The sequence below is a fragment of the Xiphophorus hellerii genome, chromosome 22, assembly GCF_003331165.1.
Source record: "Xiphophorus hellerii strain 12219 chromosome 22, Xiphophorus_hellerii-4.1, whole genome shotgun sequence".
Classification (NCBI taxonomy): Eukaryota; Metazoa; Chordata; class Actinopteri; order Cyprinodontiformes; family Poeciliidae; genus Xiphophorus; species Xiphophorus hellerii.
In genome coordinates, this window is record NC_045693.1 from 26,237,831 (window position 1) to 26,256,140 (window position 18,310).

Here is an 18,310-nt window from a genome sequence, read left to right on the forward strand (position 1 = left end):
CTAAACGGGATTAGGTCAGTACTCCACACAAGTCAGTTATGAATATTCTTAAGGTGGACAGATCACAAAAGCCCATTAATAACTGTACAAAGATGCACATAACTGTGGCATAGCGGCAGCATTGCACTGCTGGAGGACATCACCAGAGGAAGGATATAGAGCAGGGGTCTATATCCCTGCTCTATGTTGTCCTGCAACTTTTAGATGTGCCTCTGCTGCACCACCTGAATAGAATAATTAGGTCATTAAGGCTCTGGAGAATTTATCTACACAAGGAGGAGCTAATTAAGTCATTTCATTCCAGCTTTTTGTACCTGTGGCACATCTAAAAACTGCAGGACAGCGGCCCTCGAGGACTGGAGTTTGAGACCCCTGATATAGAGGGAGCCTGAGCTCCCTCTGAGCTGCTGCCATGTGACGATGATTGGCTTATTAGCCACTTCAGATTGCCCAAGGCAATCATCCTTGAACTCTGTGACCCCAGCATTACAGAGCTCTCTATTTCATGCAAACTGGGATGTACAAAGGAAAGATGTGCAGCCACATGCCTGCTCACAGTTCTATACATCAGAATTATTTTGTGTGTTGCTCTTTTCAACACACAAACGAAGTGTGCTGAAAACACACACTTTTCTCCATAAAAGATTCCATACTTTTATGGAATCTGGATAAAAGTATGCAGCTTTAATACTTTTTGTATTAAAGCTGCATGCTCCTTTATGCATGAGCCCCTAGCTGGTTTCTCTCCAGTATCTGTCTTGTTTGCATTCAGCTTGTCCTTGTTTCACGTGAGCAATTCAGTTAAATGCAGATCTAACTGACATGAAGTTCTGGGATCTCATTTATAAATGTGGTGTAAGCACAAACCTGAAACAGGCGCACGCCACTTTCCACGCCAAGATTGTGATCTATAAAAAACAAACTTGATGGTGGGAGAATATGCTGATGTGCTCACTCATTACTGTCAACATTTACATATAGAGGTGACACTTGTGTGAAATGCTGCACAATGGATGCAGTGGCACTACTGGAAGACCTCGCAAATAGGAGAATTAGGACGCATTTTTAAGAATCTCTAATATTTCCTGGCCATTAATGTGGGAGTCAAATGCGATGTTTAGTGGGACAATGGTCTGTCTCAACACATGACTCTTTCATTATGGCACAAAGCAAGATAGAGAATATACTGCAGGCAGGCCCTAAACATGATGGCTTGCTTGTTGGTAAATCAATAAAAAACTTATTTTGGAAATTTGAACTATTCAGTATTAATGTACAGTCACGACTGCAGAGCAGGTGTTAGAAAGATGACACCATGGGCCTTCTCCTCTGTTTTCTATTGGTTTTTCATGTTTTCTTTGCACTGCATTGCACTGCTGGATTGCTCTCTTGAGTCTTTCCTCTCCAATGAACATATTCCTGTCTTAATTAGTGTCCCTTGTCCATGAGAGGTGGATGAATTGCCGGGTCTAGATTTCATGGGTTGGCTCTTCTGTGTTTGGCCATCATTTTGTATAGGTGCTGTTTTGTGTATCTAGTGTAGAACTCTGAACATTGGTTCCTTTAGACTACCAAACTGCCACCTAGTGTTTGGGTGTATTACACACCAGACCTTAATCTAAAGGCGCCCAAGAATAGTCTTTTCTATTTTATTATCTGGGTAGGAGAGTGCTGGCTTTAAAATGAACCGGTGCTTTACGCTTTATAATTTTCCTTCATAGTTTCTCAAATACACCAGTCACATAAGGAATGAGAAAGTTTATTTGCCTCTTTGGCTTTTCTCCATCACTGGACTAAGTTTAAGCTTGGAACCAAATATTTCAGCTGCCTGAAATAATCTGTTCCCCTTCCATAACATGGGAACAAATTCATTTACCAGCAAGTCTTTAACTGTGTTTAATCTTCTCATCAACAAGAAATCCTGTAAAATTGGTATCATTTGTTCTTTATTTGCCAAAATTATGAGGGGGTAACCAAATATTTCAGCTGCCTAAAATAATCTGTTCCCCCTCCATAACATGGGAACAAATTCATTTACCAGCAAGTCTTTAATTGTGTTTAGTCTTAACAATACATCCTGTAAATTTGGAGACATTTGCTCTTTATTTTCAAGAGTTATGAGGGGGGAACCAAATATTTTAGGTTCCTGAAATAACCAAATATTTTAGGTTCCTGAAATAACCTGTTCCCCTGTTCCACTCTTTTTGTAAAGTTAAAGTTACTTACCCAAGTAACTTTAGCAAATAAACATCAAATGTTACCAAATTCACAGGATTTGTTTTTGATGAAGAGAGGATTCAACACAGTTAAAGACTTGCTCATAAATGAATTTGTTCCCATGTTATGGAGGGGGGACAGATTATTTCAGGCAGCTAAAATATTTGGTCCCCACAAGTAACTTTAGAAAATAAAATTGGTACTTTGTAATAAAGTCTGGCTTTGAATTTGCCAGGTCCCTTTTGAAAAACAGAATGTAGAACTCGGCAAGGTTTTTAATCTGACTAAATGATTATAAATTTAAATTGCAATGAAATTCACATCAACATACAAATTTTTAACAGCTGAGATTTCTAGAAACAAAATTAAATTGCATGTACTTTGTGACTACTATCCATTGTAGCCCTTTGAAGGCAAAGCATTTGGTTCTCCTAAAACAAAGGAATCAGATTTGAGGATGTTTCAGTGATTTATTAAGCAAAAACAATTACATTCACAAATTGATCTTAAAATGTTAAATGGCAAAACAGTATTCAGAGTTCTATTGTGTACTTTGATAACATGCACTTTACTAGGTAAAATGTATTCAAATGAAAAAGTTTGGAAAAAAGCTTGCATAAATAACAGGAATATCAACATAGCTCATTAAAAAAAAAATCTAGATTCTATTACCGTAATACAAACAGATGTGAATTTGATTTAAGTACAGGTATATACACACACAGCATTTCAGATTTGAGTCCTACTTTTTAAAGAGTCAGACAGCATCTGGATCATCAGAGCCAAGACAAAGCATATTGGCAAGACCCTGGGATAGTCTCTGATTTTCATCTGCTGGACCCTCTACAGACCCAGGCTTTTCTATTTTTAAAGTACCTAGAGAGGAATCTTCTGCTTCTGCAGAGGCACTGACATCTAAACCAGGAGCAGCAAGTCTCAGATTAGCATCTTCCGTTGGTGAGACACTGGAGGGTTTTTCCTTTGACAGTTTCAGTATCTGCATAATATCAATCTTGCCCGTTGCTGTTGCTGTATTACTTACAGGCAGTTTTATCCCTTTTCTTACAACAAAGTCCTGTTCTTCATTGTCACATTTTGATAAGCCAAATGCATCAGAAAAATCACCAAAGCCATCAAAGGTTGATTTGGGTAGCGAATGTAATCTGAAGATAGGAACATCAGTTTCAATATTTGAATCATCACCATTGTCATCATCGTCATCATTTGCACTGGCATTGACCTCTCCAGTTTTCATCTTAGGTCCTGAAAAGCTGAACTTTGGCATTTTGAAATGTGGGAATCTGGACTTCTCAACATTGGCATCTACACCTGGAGCGTTAATGTCAACTTTGCATCCTTCCACCTTTGGTCCATTCAGTTCCACTGCAGGAACAGAAATGCTGGCATCAGCTGTAGGATTGCTCAAGTTAACTTTGGGTGCATCAATTCCTGCATTTGAACTTGAAAGATCAAGTGCTGGGACCTTGAAATGAGGCATTTTGAAGTCTCCAAGAAGTGGATCCAACTCTAGATCTGGTGTTTTTATCTGTCCATCAGGTGCTTTAAGGGCTAGGTTTGGTGGGTTGGTATGCAAATTTGGAGATTTTATTGTGACATCAGGTACTTCCAGGTCAGTGTTTGGCAACTTGGCATTGAGATCAAACTTTTGGCTTTGCAGTTGTGTTTTGGGTGCCTTTAGATTCAGGTCTGGTGTGTGTATTTCACCTTCAATCTTCGGAGCTGAGAGGTCAAGATCAGGGCCAGAGAGATCAGCATCTAAATCAATATCAGGACCATTTACCTTCGGTTGAGAGAGTGACCACTTTGGCTTTTTCAATGTGGGCAATTTGATCTTTCCAGATGGAGGATCAATGTCCATCTCTGGTTTCTCAATGTCAACATCAGCGTGAGGTAAATTCAGGTCAAAGTCTGGTGAGTTAATTTTACCATCGATCTTCGGAGCTGAGAGATCAAGATCAGGACCAGAGAGATCAGCATCTAAATCAATATCAGGACCATTTATCTTCGGTTGAGAGAGTGACCACTTTGGCTTTTTCAACATGGGCAATTTGATCTTTCCAGATGGAGGATCAATGTCCATCTCTGGTTTCTCAATGTCAACATCAGCGTGAGGTAAATTCAGATCAAAGTCTGGTGAGTTAATTTTACCATCGATCTTTGGAGTTGAGAGATCAAGATCAGGGCCAGAGAGATCAGCATCTAAATCAACATCAGGACCGTTTACCTTCGGTTGAGAGAGTGACCACTTTGGCTTTTTCAACGTGGGCAATTTGATCTTTCCAGATGGAGGATCAATGTCCATCTCTGGTTTCTCAATGTCAACATCAGCTTTAGGTAAATTCAGACCAATGTCTGTTGAGTTAATTTTACCATCGATCTTGGGAGCTGAGAGATCAAGACCAGGGCCAGAGAGATCAGCGTCTAAATCAACATCAGGACCATTTACCTTCGGTTGAGAGAGTGACCACTTTGGCTTTTTCAATGTGGGAAATTTGATCTTTCCAGATTTAGGATTAATGTCCATCTCTGGTTTCTTAATGTCAACATCAGCGTTAGGTAAATTCAGATCAAAGTCTGGTGAGTTAATTTTACCATCGATCTTGGGAGCTGAGAGATCAAGACCAGGACCAGAGAGATCAGCATCTAAATCAACATCAGGACCATTTACCTTCGGTTGAGAGAGTGACCACTTTGGCTTTTTCAACGTGGGAAATTTGACCTTTCCAGATTTAGGATTAATGTCCATTTCTGGTTTCTTAATGTCAACATCAGCGTTAGGTAAATTCAGATCAAAGTCTGGTGAGTTAATTTTACCATCGATCTTGGGAGCTGAGAGATTAAGATCAGGGCCAGAGAGATCAGCATCTAAATCAACATCAGGACCGTTTACCTTCGGTTGAGAGAGTGACCACTTTGGCTTTTTCAATGTGGGCAATTTGATCTTTCCAGATGGAGGATTGATGTCCATCTCTGGTTTCTTAATGTCAACATCAGCTTTAGGTAAATTCAGATCAAGATCTGGTGAGTTAATTTTACCATCGATCTTGGGAGCTGAGAGATCAAGACCAGGACCAGAGAGATCAGCATCTAAATCAACATCAGGACCATTTACCTTCGGTTGAGAGAGTGACCACTTTGGCTTTTTCAACGTGGGAAATTTGACCTTTCCAGATTTAGGATTAATGTCCATCTTTGGTTTCTTAATGTCAACATCAGCTTTAGGTAAATTCAGATCAACATCTGGTGAGTTAATTTTACCATCGATCTTGGGAGCTGAGAGATCAAGATCAGGGCCAGAGAGATCAGCATCTAAATCAACATCAGGACCATTTACCTTCGGTTGAGAGAGTGACCACTTTGGCTTTTTCAAAGTGGGGAATTTGATCTTTCCAGATGGAGGATCAATGTCCATCTCTGGTTTCCCAATGTCAACATCAGCTTTAGGTAAATTCAGATCAAGATCTGGTGAGTTAATTTTACCATCGATCTTTGGAGTTGAGAGATTAACATCTGGTGTATTCCAACCCGCGTCCACTTCAGCTTTTGGGCCATGACCTTTAGGTTTTTTCCATTTCTGATGAGGCCAGTTGATTTTTCCTGAGGGGGCATCAACATCTGGAGCTGTGAGGTCAGCTTTGGGAAGATTCAGTTCAGCTTTGGGAACATTAATATCACCCTCAATTTTTGGAGATGCAAGATTTGCATCTGGTGTGTTTAGATCTCCATCTACTGCCAAGCCTTGAACTTTAGGTTTCTTCCATTTCAAATGAGGCCAGTTGACTTTACCGGCTGTAGATTCTACATCAATGTCTGGGGTATGCACATCAAGATCTGGGCCTTTAATATCTGCCTTTGGCAGGTTTATATCAACATCTGGGGGATCAAGCTCCCCCTTCACCTTTGGAAGAGAAAGGTTAACATCTGCAGGATCAATATTTGCATCTATATCCAAACTATCCTTTGAGCCATGAAATTTTGGTTTCTTCCACTTTAAGTGGGGCCAGTTGATTTTACCAGAAGGAGAATCAACATCTACCTCAGGGCCTTTAATGTCTGCTTTGGGAAAGTCAATATCGACATCTAAATCCCCATCAACCTTTGCCATGGGCAGATTGGCATCAGGTACTGAAATTTCAGCATCTAGGTCAGCATCTGGTCCTTTAACTTTGCCACTTTTCCATTTTAAATGTGGCCACTTGATTTTGCCTGAAGGTGCCTCAATATCAGCATTGGGGGCTTCAAATTTTAGGTCAGGGTCATTCAAATTTACTTTTGGCTCATTGAATTCCAAATTTGGCTTATTAAAATGTGACTTTGGAGTCGATAAATTGAGATTTGGTGCGTCTACCTTTCCACTTACAGATGGAAGATCCACATCACCAGAGACATCCATTTCTGTTTCTGGTGGTTCAATTTTGGGCAGTTTGAAGTTTGGCATATTGAACTGTGGGGCCTGGGGTTCACCTGATTTCAAATGTGGTTTACCAACTTTCAAGGATGCATTTGGTATCTTGACTTTTGGAGCCGACACACTGACATCAGGCGTTTTAAGTGAGCCGTCTATATCTGCTTTCATATCTGATCCTGATAGTCCTATAGATGGCATTGTGACTGCAGCACCAGCATCGGCCGATGGCTTATTAAGGCTGAGTTTGGGGAGGTCTCCGGTGAGAGAGGGGCCAGTTATTTTACCATCCACCCCATGATCAGCATTTAGCCCTCCACTAAAACTTGACTTTGGAGTTGATAAGTTGAGATTTGGTGTGTCTACCTTTCCACTTACAGATGGAAGATCCAAGTCACCAGAGACATCCATTTCTGTTTTTGATGGTTCAATTTTTGGCAGTTTGAAGTTTGGCAATTTGAACTGTGGGGCCTGGGGTTCACCTGATTTCAAATCTGGTTTATCAACTTTCAAGGATGCATTTGGCATCTTGACTTTTGGAGCCGATACACTGACATCAGGCGTTTTAAGCGAGCCGTCTATGTCTGCTTTCATATCTGATCCTGATAGTCCTATAGACGGCATTGTGACTGCAGCACCAGCATAGGCCGATGGCTTATTAAGGCTGAGTTTGGGGAGGTCTCCGTTGAGAGAGGGGCCAGTTATTTTAGCACCCAGTCCATGTTCAGCATTTAGCCCTCCACTAAGGCCGTTGAAGGAAACCGCTGGCAGGTCAGCTGATGAATCCAGTGAAAGAGCTGACTTTAATAGCCCCTATAAAATAACAATATAAAAACATAGGTTAAGATATGACTCGCCAAAAAAAAGTAAATCTCAACTGTGCTTTACCATTAGTAAAGCACACACTACATTATTACCAGTACTAAAGAATTATTTTAATTTCAGTTTTATTTTTGTTGATAGAACTGAATCAATCTGGTCGCTTTTGCTCCTAAACAATAGTATTTACCTCTGTAGAGTTTTTCAGACCCAATCCTAACGAGTCAAGCCCAACACCAGCACTCAGGTCCTTTTTCGTCAGAACCTTAATATTGCGTTCATACGGCTTTAGGGTCTCCAGGATGTTACGCACATCACTTTCGTCGAGGTCGCTTAGGTTTATCGTGGCTCCGACAATATCCTCCTCTGGAACAATGAGTAAAGAAACTGATTAGAGATGCAAGTTTAAGTTTGTAAAACACACACACTGTACATGTAACCCCCATAAGTCTGTATATTTAATGTGTTGTTTTGTTAGTTCTTAGAATGTCCTGTAGAGGGCACTAGACCCACATTTCTCCTGTGTCGGCACGAGAAGAAGAGTAAGAAGAGGGGAGAAAAGAAATGGCAGACTAAGCACATTTCAGCAGAAGTAGAGAAGTTATTATTCATAAGTGCTGCTGTGACATGAAAGAAATCTGTTTATTTTGAACTGGATAATGTACATTCTGTTCTGATAGTTCTCCGGTGATTTTGTTGTTTTATTTTCAGCTGCTTACTTACGCTGAGTTTCTACCTAGCTGGAGCTAACGTTGCTCAGTTTTTTTCGAACTGGGAAAAAAAAACCAACCGGAGTATAAAGTGTCGCTCTGTAAGCAGCATAGCTCTGCGAAATGAGATTATTTTATGGTGAAGTGATGTCCTTAAAATTTTTTTCATTCCACAAACTATTTGTTCATGAACATTTTCAAAACTGACAACTTATGTGCACATTGACTGAACTGACTGACCGAACTGTTATACTGAAGGACTAACTGGAAAATGTAATTTCTTTGTTGAAATGAGCTTTAAAGCTACAATTTAGAAAATTTTTCTGAATATTAATTTGATTTTTTTTTTATAAGGGTGGACAATTTAAGTTTTATACCTTAATTTTATTAAGGTAATTAGTGTTACCTGGATTTTTTTTTGTGTGGGAAAAGAAAAATGAACTTGAGTTGTTAAAACTTGTATGCTTATCATCCTCCTGTGTGGCCCTAGAACAAAAGTAACTTTCCTACTGAATGTATTGCTAATTAAATTAAGCAGTGGTTACATACAGAATATTCATCTTTTAGTTTGCAGGTCTGTAGCTTACCTGCTTTTAGGTCACTTTTGGCAGCAATAGTGTTATCTGCATTCCCTTTAATGGAGAGTCCTTCCCCAGAGTCATCCAGAGCCAGGCTTCCTGAAATGCCTGCACTCTTGCTTTCTCCGCTCTGTGAACAGTAAAGGTAAAAAAAAAAAAAGAGTGAGGCGTGTTTATAGCCACATCTTTATCATTACTATACATTTCTTTACTTACCATTTTTTTGTATTTATGCCCTCATGTCACAGAATGAACGACAAAATGTAGTAGAATCAAAGAAATCTCACCCTAAAAGAAAGCATAGAAAAACCTTTGTTGGATAAACTCTGACATAGAAGCACAACAACAAAAGCTGAATTCAAATCTATTAGACCTTTAAATCTGAGCATGCTGCTAAGATGATAAAACAGAGTTTCTAATCTGGTTTTATATTCCAAAATTGCTGGGCTTCCGTGTGAAGCACTGCTGAACATGGCCAGGAGTAGCCATGTATCAGTTTCATAATTTCATTAGAGCTATAAAGTCTTTCATGTTAAATGGAAATCATGAAAAGCTTGAACCCGCTAGCAGTGACTGATGAAGGTTGATGCAAACAGTCCAAACTGTACCTTTAAAATGAAAATAAGTTGATAGAGATTCTGAAGGCAATGGATCCAAAAACAAAGTAAAAATCCAACAAGTTGCAGATATTTCAGGTAGCGACATCCTGCTCAAGTTTATTTTTTGTGGGGTTTTTTTTTTTTTTTGAGAAGCTATAAAAATTTGCCTGACAGAGAAACACCCACGTTCAGACTGTCTCACACTTCAGGAATCCAAACACTCTGCCCGGTTGGGTGAAGGGAATGTGTCCATCCAAACCTGTCGGTTCAGATGCATTCTGGCTGACACACGCAAGCAGCCCTCCTGCCAACCACGCCTCACCGTTTTCACACGTAAACACCGATTCTGTGCAAAGGTGCATTAAACAACAACAGTCCAGGTTTGAAGCGTAGCCATGCTAGATTGCAAAAGAAATTTCAAACATGGAAATCAAAAATCAAGGCTGATTCATAGTTCTGAAACTTTTTTTTTTTTACTTTACTTTGACTAACATTAACCTCAGATATACTGAGATAAACTGAATGGAATATAAAAAAACATGAAGAAATTAACTATGGTCTAAAGCTGGTCACTACAGCTTTAGAGATTTTCGTTTTGTCCCCAGATGCAGCGGCATCATTCATTTCTAATGAAATGTCCAAATAGAAGGACGTCTTCTAAAACAACTCTGACTTAAAGAAAACCACTGGGTGTGAGTCTGATCCTCAGAGTCACGTGCCCCGTCACTAGTTACCCAGACAGCAAAACAAGGCAAAGCGTAGTCCAAGATGCAACGCAGCACACAAACCGATTTTAACCAGAAACTGCAACATGAAAACCACAACGATGAAAATCTTAAATGAGGGTATGGACCACATCCGTGTTTTGAGCTACAAGTGGAGACAGTGCAACATCTTTCTAATTCCTCCAAATCACCAAACCACTGGTGTCAAATGAGTGAGGCCTCAGAGCTGCATAATTTAACCCAAATGACAAAAGAATAAGCTTTTAGTATAGATGCATTTACCATAAATTATATCCATTCAAACCAAACTACAGGCCAGTTTTATACATAATTGTACACCTTTAAAAAACATAAATAAAATATAAATCTTGTCACCATCGCTCAAGTAAAAACTTTAGGGACTCACCTAGTAGCGCTGCCAGAGTTGTCCACTCTTCCAGGTATCACTGCTGCTTTGTTGGGATGAGAGGAACTGGCCTGTTAAATACCTGTAATCACCTGGGAGAACAAGTTGGACAGCATCAGGACCGCCCCGTTCTCGCGCCCTCTTTCATTTGCAAAAAAGCACAGTTTCCTACACACACACCTTTTAGGCTGGTCTCTTAAGCAGCCGAAACCTAAGATAGAAAGAGTGTCTAAGAGAGAGAAACATACCACTCCTTTCTTAAGAAAGAACAAGGTTTACAGATGGGAACAAATGTCTTAAAGCTTTAAAGTTTCTCTTTTTTTTTTTTTTTATCCCACTAATTTTATTGGACAAACGGTGGGCTATAGATTTGCCAAATCTTTCCCGTTTAGAATTTATGTCTCACGGTTTAAAAATTATACATTATACTAAAATACTGTCTCTTCCCTAGAGAACTAAAAGCTGTTTTGAGTGTACTTTCAGTGTCATTCATTTCAGACGACCACATTATAACACCTGATTGGCAAAGCTTGTATGCCTGTTCCTCCTATTGAAATGATCAGCATTTATCACAACAGTAAAGGAGACATTGTTTGATGGCTTCAAGCATGCAGTTTGGAATCTTCACACTACTTGAAGCCATGTAAACAACTCTGTACCGTGTTCAAAGTTTAAGCAGACATACTTGTCATAGAGATGTCATTTATAAAAGTATGCATTTGGTTCACGATTTGAAAAATGTTACACGTTTCAATTACAAATGTAGAAAAGAGAAAAAAAAGCAGCACATTTCTTGACTGATGTGAGGATGAGTTAGGACATCTGGATCATTTTAAACTACGCCAGGTGATGCTGAAATATCAGGGCTGAAGGGAGAATATTCCGATCTGGGTTAGGATTTCATGAAGAAGAAAATGAAAATCTAAAACTTTTTTTTTTTTTTTGCTCGCCTTGGTCCACATACAGTCCATAATCCAAGATGGTTATCTTGGAAGCCTAACGTTTCTCCGTCTCTGCAACCGCGTGAAGTAGACGTGTACAACATCAGCTCCCTGGGTTCAGATGTGAGCCGACTCGGTTCTGAGAACATTTACTGTACAATTCTCTGGAGAGTGAAATCCCAGTTTTCTATCAGAATCCCCACCTGATCATTTAGATTTTAGAGTTTGTTAAAGGCTATAATGAAGTGATCCTTGGTGCAGTCCAGTGGACTATAGCGTGTCGGCAATAAATCTGAGCTCATGCAGTGAAGCTGCAAGAGAAAACCCATCATGTACAAGTTGGACATTTTATTTAGCCATTTTTGTTTTAGGAGCTGATCAAAGAAGCCGTGCAAAATTCTTGGCAATTTCATAACTAAATGAGTCATTACCCAGCCCATCCAGTAGAAAAGTACAATGCGATGACTGTTGGCAAGAGAAACTAACCAGGGTGTTGTCTGTTCAAGATAATAGCTAAAGGATGAGCAATTGTAGCTAGAATTCCTCATGGGGAGAGGTGGACCGAGTGAGCCAGAACCTTAAAATCTGCTGCCAATGAGAAGTGTGGAAATAAAAGCTCGCATTAGGTCTGACTTTAGGTTCATCATTCTTATACCGGCACAACAAGTGTCATAGAACAATAACTTATGTTGCAGCAGAAGTCCTTAAAAATAATCTGTGGTTTTGAATCCAGTTCAAAAGTAACCATAATGACACAACAACTTGAAAATGCCAGCGCTGTGCTCAGCTGACCCCCTTCTTTAAAGATTAAAAGTTGGGGGGCTGTGGCGGCGCAGGGGCAAAGCATGACCCACGTATTGAGGCCTTAGTCCTCATGACAGTGGTCACAGGTTCAATTCCTGGCCTGGTGACATTTGCTGCATGTCTTCCTCCTCTCTCATTATCCCGTTTCCTGCCAAACTACTTTCAAATAAAGGCCAAGAGAGCCAACAAAACCTTAAAAAAAATACATTAAAAGTTTGTCTGCAAATCTGAGAAATTTAAAGTTTTTAAGAGAATATTTTCTCTCAATGTTTTGTTTTTTTTTTAAAACTCATTCTGCTTTGATCCCTGTTGAAGTAATTACATTTCAGAGATGGTGATGCTTTTCTCCAAGCAAAGCACAGGCATGAGCCTGTTAACGCAGAACATCTTTAGAAGATGTAGAAAGCAAATCGCTCAGAAGAAGAAGCTGTACCATGATGAGACACTACCTAGGTCTGCCCTGACATATTCTCGGAAAATCCAAAGCTAATGCATTTGTTGATCCAAATCCAGGCCTGTTTGGGGATAAAGAAGTGATGTGGTGGGAGGAGGGGATAGCAGAGAGGTAAGATTTGAGAGTGAGGTTTGTTTGTTTTTTTTCTTTAACAATGTGAAATGACAAGAACAGACTTACAAAACCTGCAGAGGACCTCAGCAAGGTGCAAACCTGGGAGACAGGTGGATGTGCCAAAGACTGAAATGTCAAAAACCAGCTGCATAAATTACAACACTACAGGCAGGAACTAATTACTGGAGTAGAAACAGGTGAGTGATTGCACTGATGAATGACAGCTGGGAGGGAACATGAACAAGTCAAATCAAAAGAATCAGAACAAAGAGCTCGAACTGAAGGTGACGACTAAACTCAGTCCAGCCGATCATGAAAATGTTACAAAATGAACAGTAGCCTCCAAACCGAAACATCCCGTCTGGGCTCCATGCTACCCCCCCCCAGAACATCAGCTTGTGTGGCCCAACTACGGTCACGCGCTGCCTGGCTGAGAACGAGTTCATTGTTTTCAAGGCTCGTGAAAAGCAGCACACTAATACAAACAAACCCAAAGATATGAATCAAAGCAGTCATTCCGTACCTGCCTGAAGAGCTTCAGGGGGGATTTTGGTCCAAGAACAACAACCAGACCAAACAGCAGCACGAGACAGCGGGCTGAGCCGGTTCGATCCAGAACCTCGGAGGGACGGACCTTCCAGGAGACAAATAAATGCTGCTGCTGTGTGAGCACACAGTTCAACACAGCAGAGTCAAACCGTCAAAGAAGGTTTGTCCATTATCTGCAGCTAGAGAAGCAGCGCATGCTGTGGACATGACCTGAGCAAGTCTGTCTTTCACTTCTGGCAAATTCAGCCAAGCTCAGCTGCTGATTCATATTAAATACTGATATTAAATATTAGTATTTAATATGATTAAGTGCCTGCGATGGATTGGCAGGGTGAACCCCGCATTTCGCCAGAAATGACTCGCTGGAGATAGGCACCAACCTGCTCCTGACCCCATTAGGGATAAGGGTGTACAGAAGATAGATGGATGGATGGATGGATGTAAAAGTGCAAAAAAAAAAAAAAAACCCCAGAAAAACACAATTTTATTTTTTTGGTCTTTCACGTTGGCACTTGCGTAAGCTATAAACCCTCATGGTAAGAGTTCCACAACACTAGAAATAAAAACCAGAAAGGTCAGCCACCTCAAAGCTGCGGCTGCTGGGCGTAATGCAAATGACCAACCGTATGCCTTTTAAATGCAACATGAAATTCAGCTATTTGTATACCCAGTTTCTGTCCTCCAGTTCCCTCAGGTCCTGTCTTTTATTTTTTGGAAGCATCACCCATAGCATGATGCAACCTCCACCATGTTTCATTCAGTGATCTGACCCAGACCGTTTATAACATCTAGCGGTTTATCTGACCGGTGAACGTTGTGGGTGGATACCCGAGTCTTCACAGCAGTGGCATCGGAGTTGGACTGAGCAGAGCCGAATAAAAACACATTCCACACTTTTCAGATTTTTATTAGCAAATGAAAATGCAAACCAACGTGTTGCTTTCCTTCCACTTCAGTATTATGCTCTTTTATATGACGGTTTATCAAATGAAATCCCATTATAAATCCATAGACGTTTCTGGTTCTCATGAGAAAAAAATGTAAAAGGACCGAGACTAAGAATATCTTTTCAAGGTATGATATTTAATTTGCCCGGTAGATAATAGCTGTCATGTGTTGCTTCATGAAGAGCTACAGTATGTTAATGCCTGAACTTTGGGTGTCACCCCAGTTTAACAGAAGTTAAAAACAGAACAGTAAGGTGAGTTTTGTCCTACAGAGAAACTGCTTTCTTCTGACTGGACAACATAAAAAACCACAAAGACTGAAGCTTAACTTCTTAAACCTGACCCAATGAAAAAAATAGAAAACAAATGAAGAAAAACAAACCGAAGCGATTAAACATGGCCGTCAAAATTGCACACGTCTTAAAATCGATTTGCGCAAAGTAAAAGTTTTGTGTGGATTTGTGATGAGCAAGCCGAGCAGTGCAGAGACTGCAGGTGCTGGCGGGGATTCTGTTTGCACATGTCTTAGCTGCCGGTTGCTTTTTCCAGAATCACACAGAAAAGAAGAAGAAGGGGGAAAAAAGTGGTTCTATGATTCATGTTTCCTTCGCTAGCTTCCCTTCAGGTCTTAACTTGTGGCCTTTAATGAATACCTGTGGAGCAGCATGAAGCAGCGCTGGGGTCTGTTACACAAAACACACACACACCAACTTTTTTGCTACAGTGCCAAATACATTTTCAATATCTCTCTAAGCTGTTTGCAGGTTTTCCTGTCCATTCACTCTAATTCAGACTTGGCCTTCTGCTCGGTTCAAAGTAAGATTCCTGCATTATCAGTGCTTTGTTGCAATACTGCGTGACGGCGGGGAGGTTGGAGAGGGGGGAGGTGCGCTGCATACTTGTCAATAGCTCACTGCAAGCACATTGTCATTCCGGTACAACTGCTAAGTGCTACCTATCGCAACACAAGGTATGAGGAGAATGTGCAGCAATGTGAGTGCCATACATGCCACAAAGCAACACTGAAACCATTTCTGACGCAGAAGGGAAAAATGCCAAAACCTCCATAGAACTCAACTCATCAGAGGCTGCACTTCAAGACAGAGTTCTTTACTGTCCTGTGGAGAAAAGAAACACATTTCAGGGAGTTTTATTAGCACCACAAAGTTAAACAACAATTAGGGAAGCAATTTGCAACAAACATAATGTGCATAACAGCGAGCTGTGTAAAAACCATACGAACAAAAGCAAATCAAATATCAGCAGACAAAGACAAAACTTAACTCTTTATTTTATATAGATCATCTTTCACAGATAAAAATAAAAATAAATAAATCTGCGTTTCACACAAAGAGCAGAAACACAAAGAAATAAAAAGTGAATAAATAGACCCAACTATTGCAGTAACAACCTCCTCAGCGTCCCAGTGGTCTGCAGAGGTATTGGAAGAAGATTTTCCGGCACAGTCCTCTTTCTTTCGGTCCAACAAAAGTTCAATAAGGCTGATGCACTGGATGGGGAGCCATGGAAACCCATTCCAGAGCCTACGGGTATTCTTCACTACTCGTTCCAAAGGCAGCTTTGGTGTGTTTTGGATTATTTTTTTGTTGGAACAAGCCTTGACCTGCTGAAGTGGACATGCTGACATTAAGGAGAAGGTGACAATTTTGGAGGCATTTCTTTGTTATTCTTGTCTCCTTTGTGCAACACACACTAGTCTGACTTAGCAAAGGAACAATCCCACAGCATGATGCTACTCCTACCATGCTTGAGAGTTGGTGTTCTTAATCTCGAAATCTTCAAACAGCCAGATGGCGCTTTTCTCTGGAAAGCATTGGGCTTGTTGGTACCAACTGCTTCAATAAGCCTGGTGTTGATTTCAGAGGTCTTCCTTTCTCCATGAGTCCAGCATGATGGAAAACATTAATGATCAGTAATCATGTGTTCAGTAACCCAGTGTTTGGTAACCCAGTGTTTGGTAACCCAGTGTTCAGTAACCCAGTGTTTGGTAACCCAGTGATCAGTAACCCAGTGTTTGGTAACCCAGTGATCAGTAACCCTGTTTCAGTAACTCTGTTGGTCAAACAGCTTCCGATTCACAGCAGATTTGGGGTTTAGTGATCTCTGAACATCCTGGCTTCCTCTCATCTCAAGAGTGACAGTTTGGATTTCAGGGCTTAAGTTTGGCAAAGTAATGAGAGCCGTATAAGTTGTCTGGTGTATTTATGTTGGAATTGACAATTCTTTAGGAAAAAGCTCCGAAATTCTTCCCCAGCTACATCTACATTTATCCTTAGACCTTCACTGAGTTCATTAGACCTGAGAGCCATGTAGACAAAAAAACCTCAATGACACTTGGACACTAATGAAAAAAATGTTCATAAGACTGAAAGAATTTCTGGAGCCTTCAGTCCAGTTCAGTGACGAATTTGGTAAACATATGCACAATTCTAATCTAATCTGTGTGGATGATATCAAATCTAGAATATTTCCAAACTCTTTGTTTTTAAAAGTTGTACGTTACACAGCTACACAAAAAAACTTAAAAGTCCAAATTAAAATCATATATCTATGATGGAGGATGTAAACTTTTGACCTCATGAAGACAGAAGAAGACTGTCTAGAAGGACGCAGAAGAGGGAAACCCCCCCGCCCCCCCACGCACGTTTTTTACACTCAAATGAACTGAAACAGGTCAATGAAGAAAACCAGTCATGAGTTGTTTTAATAGTTTGCAGCTCGAGTGACTGAATGCAACAGTGTCACACCAGCTACCTCCCACTTTCTGACTGAGGATGTGGTGAAACTGTGGTAAAGACTTCCTTCCAGCAATGTGCCACTCAAAGATGGAACAAAAATGATGTGCCTAGGTAGTTGGGGACCACTCACTGCATTTCTAAAGACAGCTTGCTCTATTTTTTACTTGTATTTTTTTTTTTAAGTGAAATGCAAGTTTTGTGTAGGTGGCGGCAGCAACAACAACAAAAACAAAAAAGCAGCAAAGAAAGTATAAAAGATTTAATGGAAAGGAATTACAATGTATGATAAAAACATAAAATGGAAAGATCTGTCAACTGGAAGCATATAAACCTAACTTAATAAAACCGCAGAGAGCTCTCTGACAAGTTACTGACACATACTGAAGAAGTTACAAGTTTTAATTGCAGTTCTCTATGAATTCAGAAAATGTCAGAGTGGCAACACCCGATATAGGCAGCTCAGATCATGTGGCTTAAAGGGAATGTGGTAAACCTGCATTCTGTGGAGCTGAGTGAGAAACAAGGTGAAACTTTAGCCGACAGCCTCAGAGACGAGCGCTCACACAGAATAGCTTCGGCATAGAACATAATCAGAATATACGGCCAACATTACCTCTGCTTATTATTTGGCTGTACTCCATTATTCCAGCTGGCAAGGGAACCAATTTCTATACATCTGCTTTGTTCAGTCAACTGGAAGCAAAACACATTCCTACCGTTCTGCACCAGTCACATACCAGGACGTTTACTTCCGCAAACTTTCCTAAAGAAACTTTAGGAAAGGAAGTTGCCTCACAACTCAGAACAACACTCTGTTCTCTTTTTAAGTTACATTTTAATACAGAGTTGCCAATAGAGGAGGGAAAAAAAAAGCACCTTTTTGAACTGCGGTGACATGAAATCGTTTGATGTTTTCCTAAGTATTTTCATGATGAAGTTGAATGCTCTCCTTCAGTTTTTCAATGTTTCACAAAATCAATCCTTGAAGTTCCATTTACAACAGCTGTAAGGATAAAAGAGCCCAAGATGCAGAAAAAAAAACTGATTTAAAGCAACAAAAATGATAATTGATCTACACCATGTTGCATGTTACAGGAGCACAAAGTGAAGTTCTGCCGTCACTAGTCATGCTCAGACCTGGTATCTAGATCAGCTCAGGTATTCTGTCCCACAGCAAGACCGGAGTGACTTATGGCAGAAACCGTGATAATCTCCTTTAGATAAACACTATGTGAAGGAGGCTCTAATGGTCAACTAGAAAG

The 18,310-nt window shown here is 40.2% G+C and overlaps 1 protein-coding gene across 1 annotated transcript; it reads right to left on the minus strand.

Annotated features, from left to right (window-relative positions):
- Positions 1-2,667: 2,667 nt before the first annotated feature.
- LOC116713235 (neuroblast differentiation-associated protein AHNAK) lies at positions 2,668-10,599 on the minus strand. Its single transcript, XM_032553340.1, has 5 exons — positions 10,481-10,599; positions 8,967-9,038; positions 8,760-8,880; positions 7,653-7,828; positions 2,668-7,456 (listed from the first exon to the last, which is right to left on the minus strand). The coding sequence occupies exons 2-5, from the start codon at positions 8,967-8,969 to the stop codon at positions 2,975-2,977; spliced, it is 4,782 nt and encodes a 1,593-aa protein (XP_032409231.1). The 5' UTR covers positions 8,970-9,038; positions 10,481-10,599; the 3' UTR covers positions 2,668-2,974.
- Between the last annotated feature and the right edge of the window lie 7,711 nt (positions 10,600-18,310).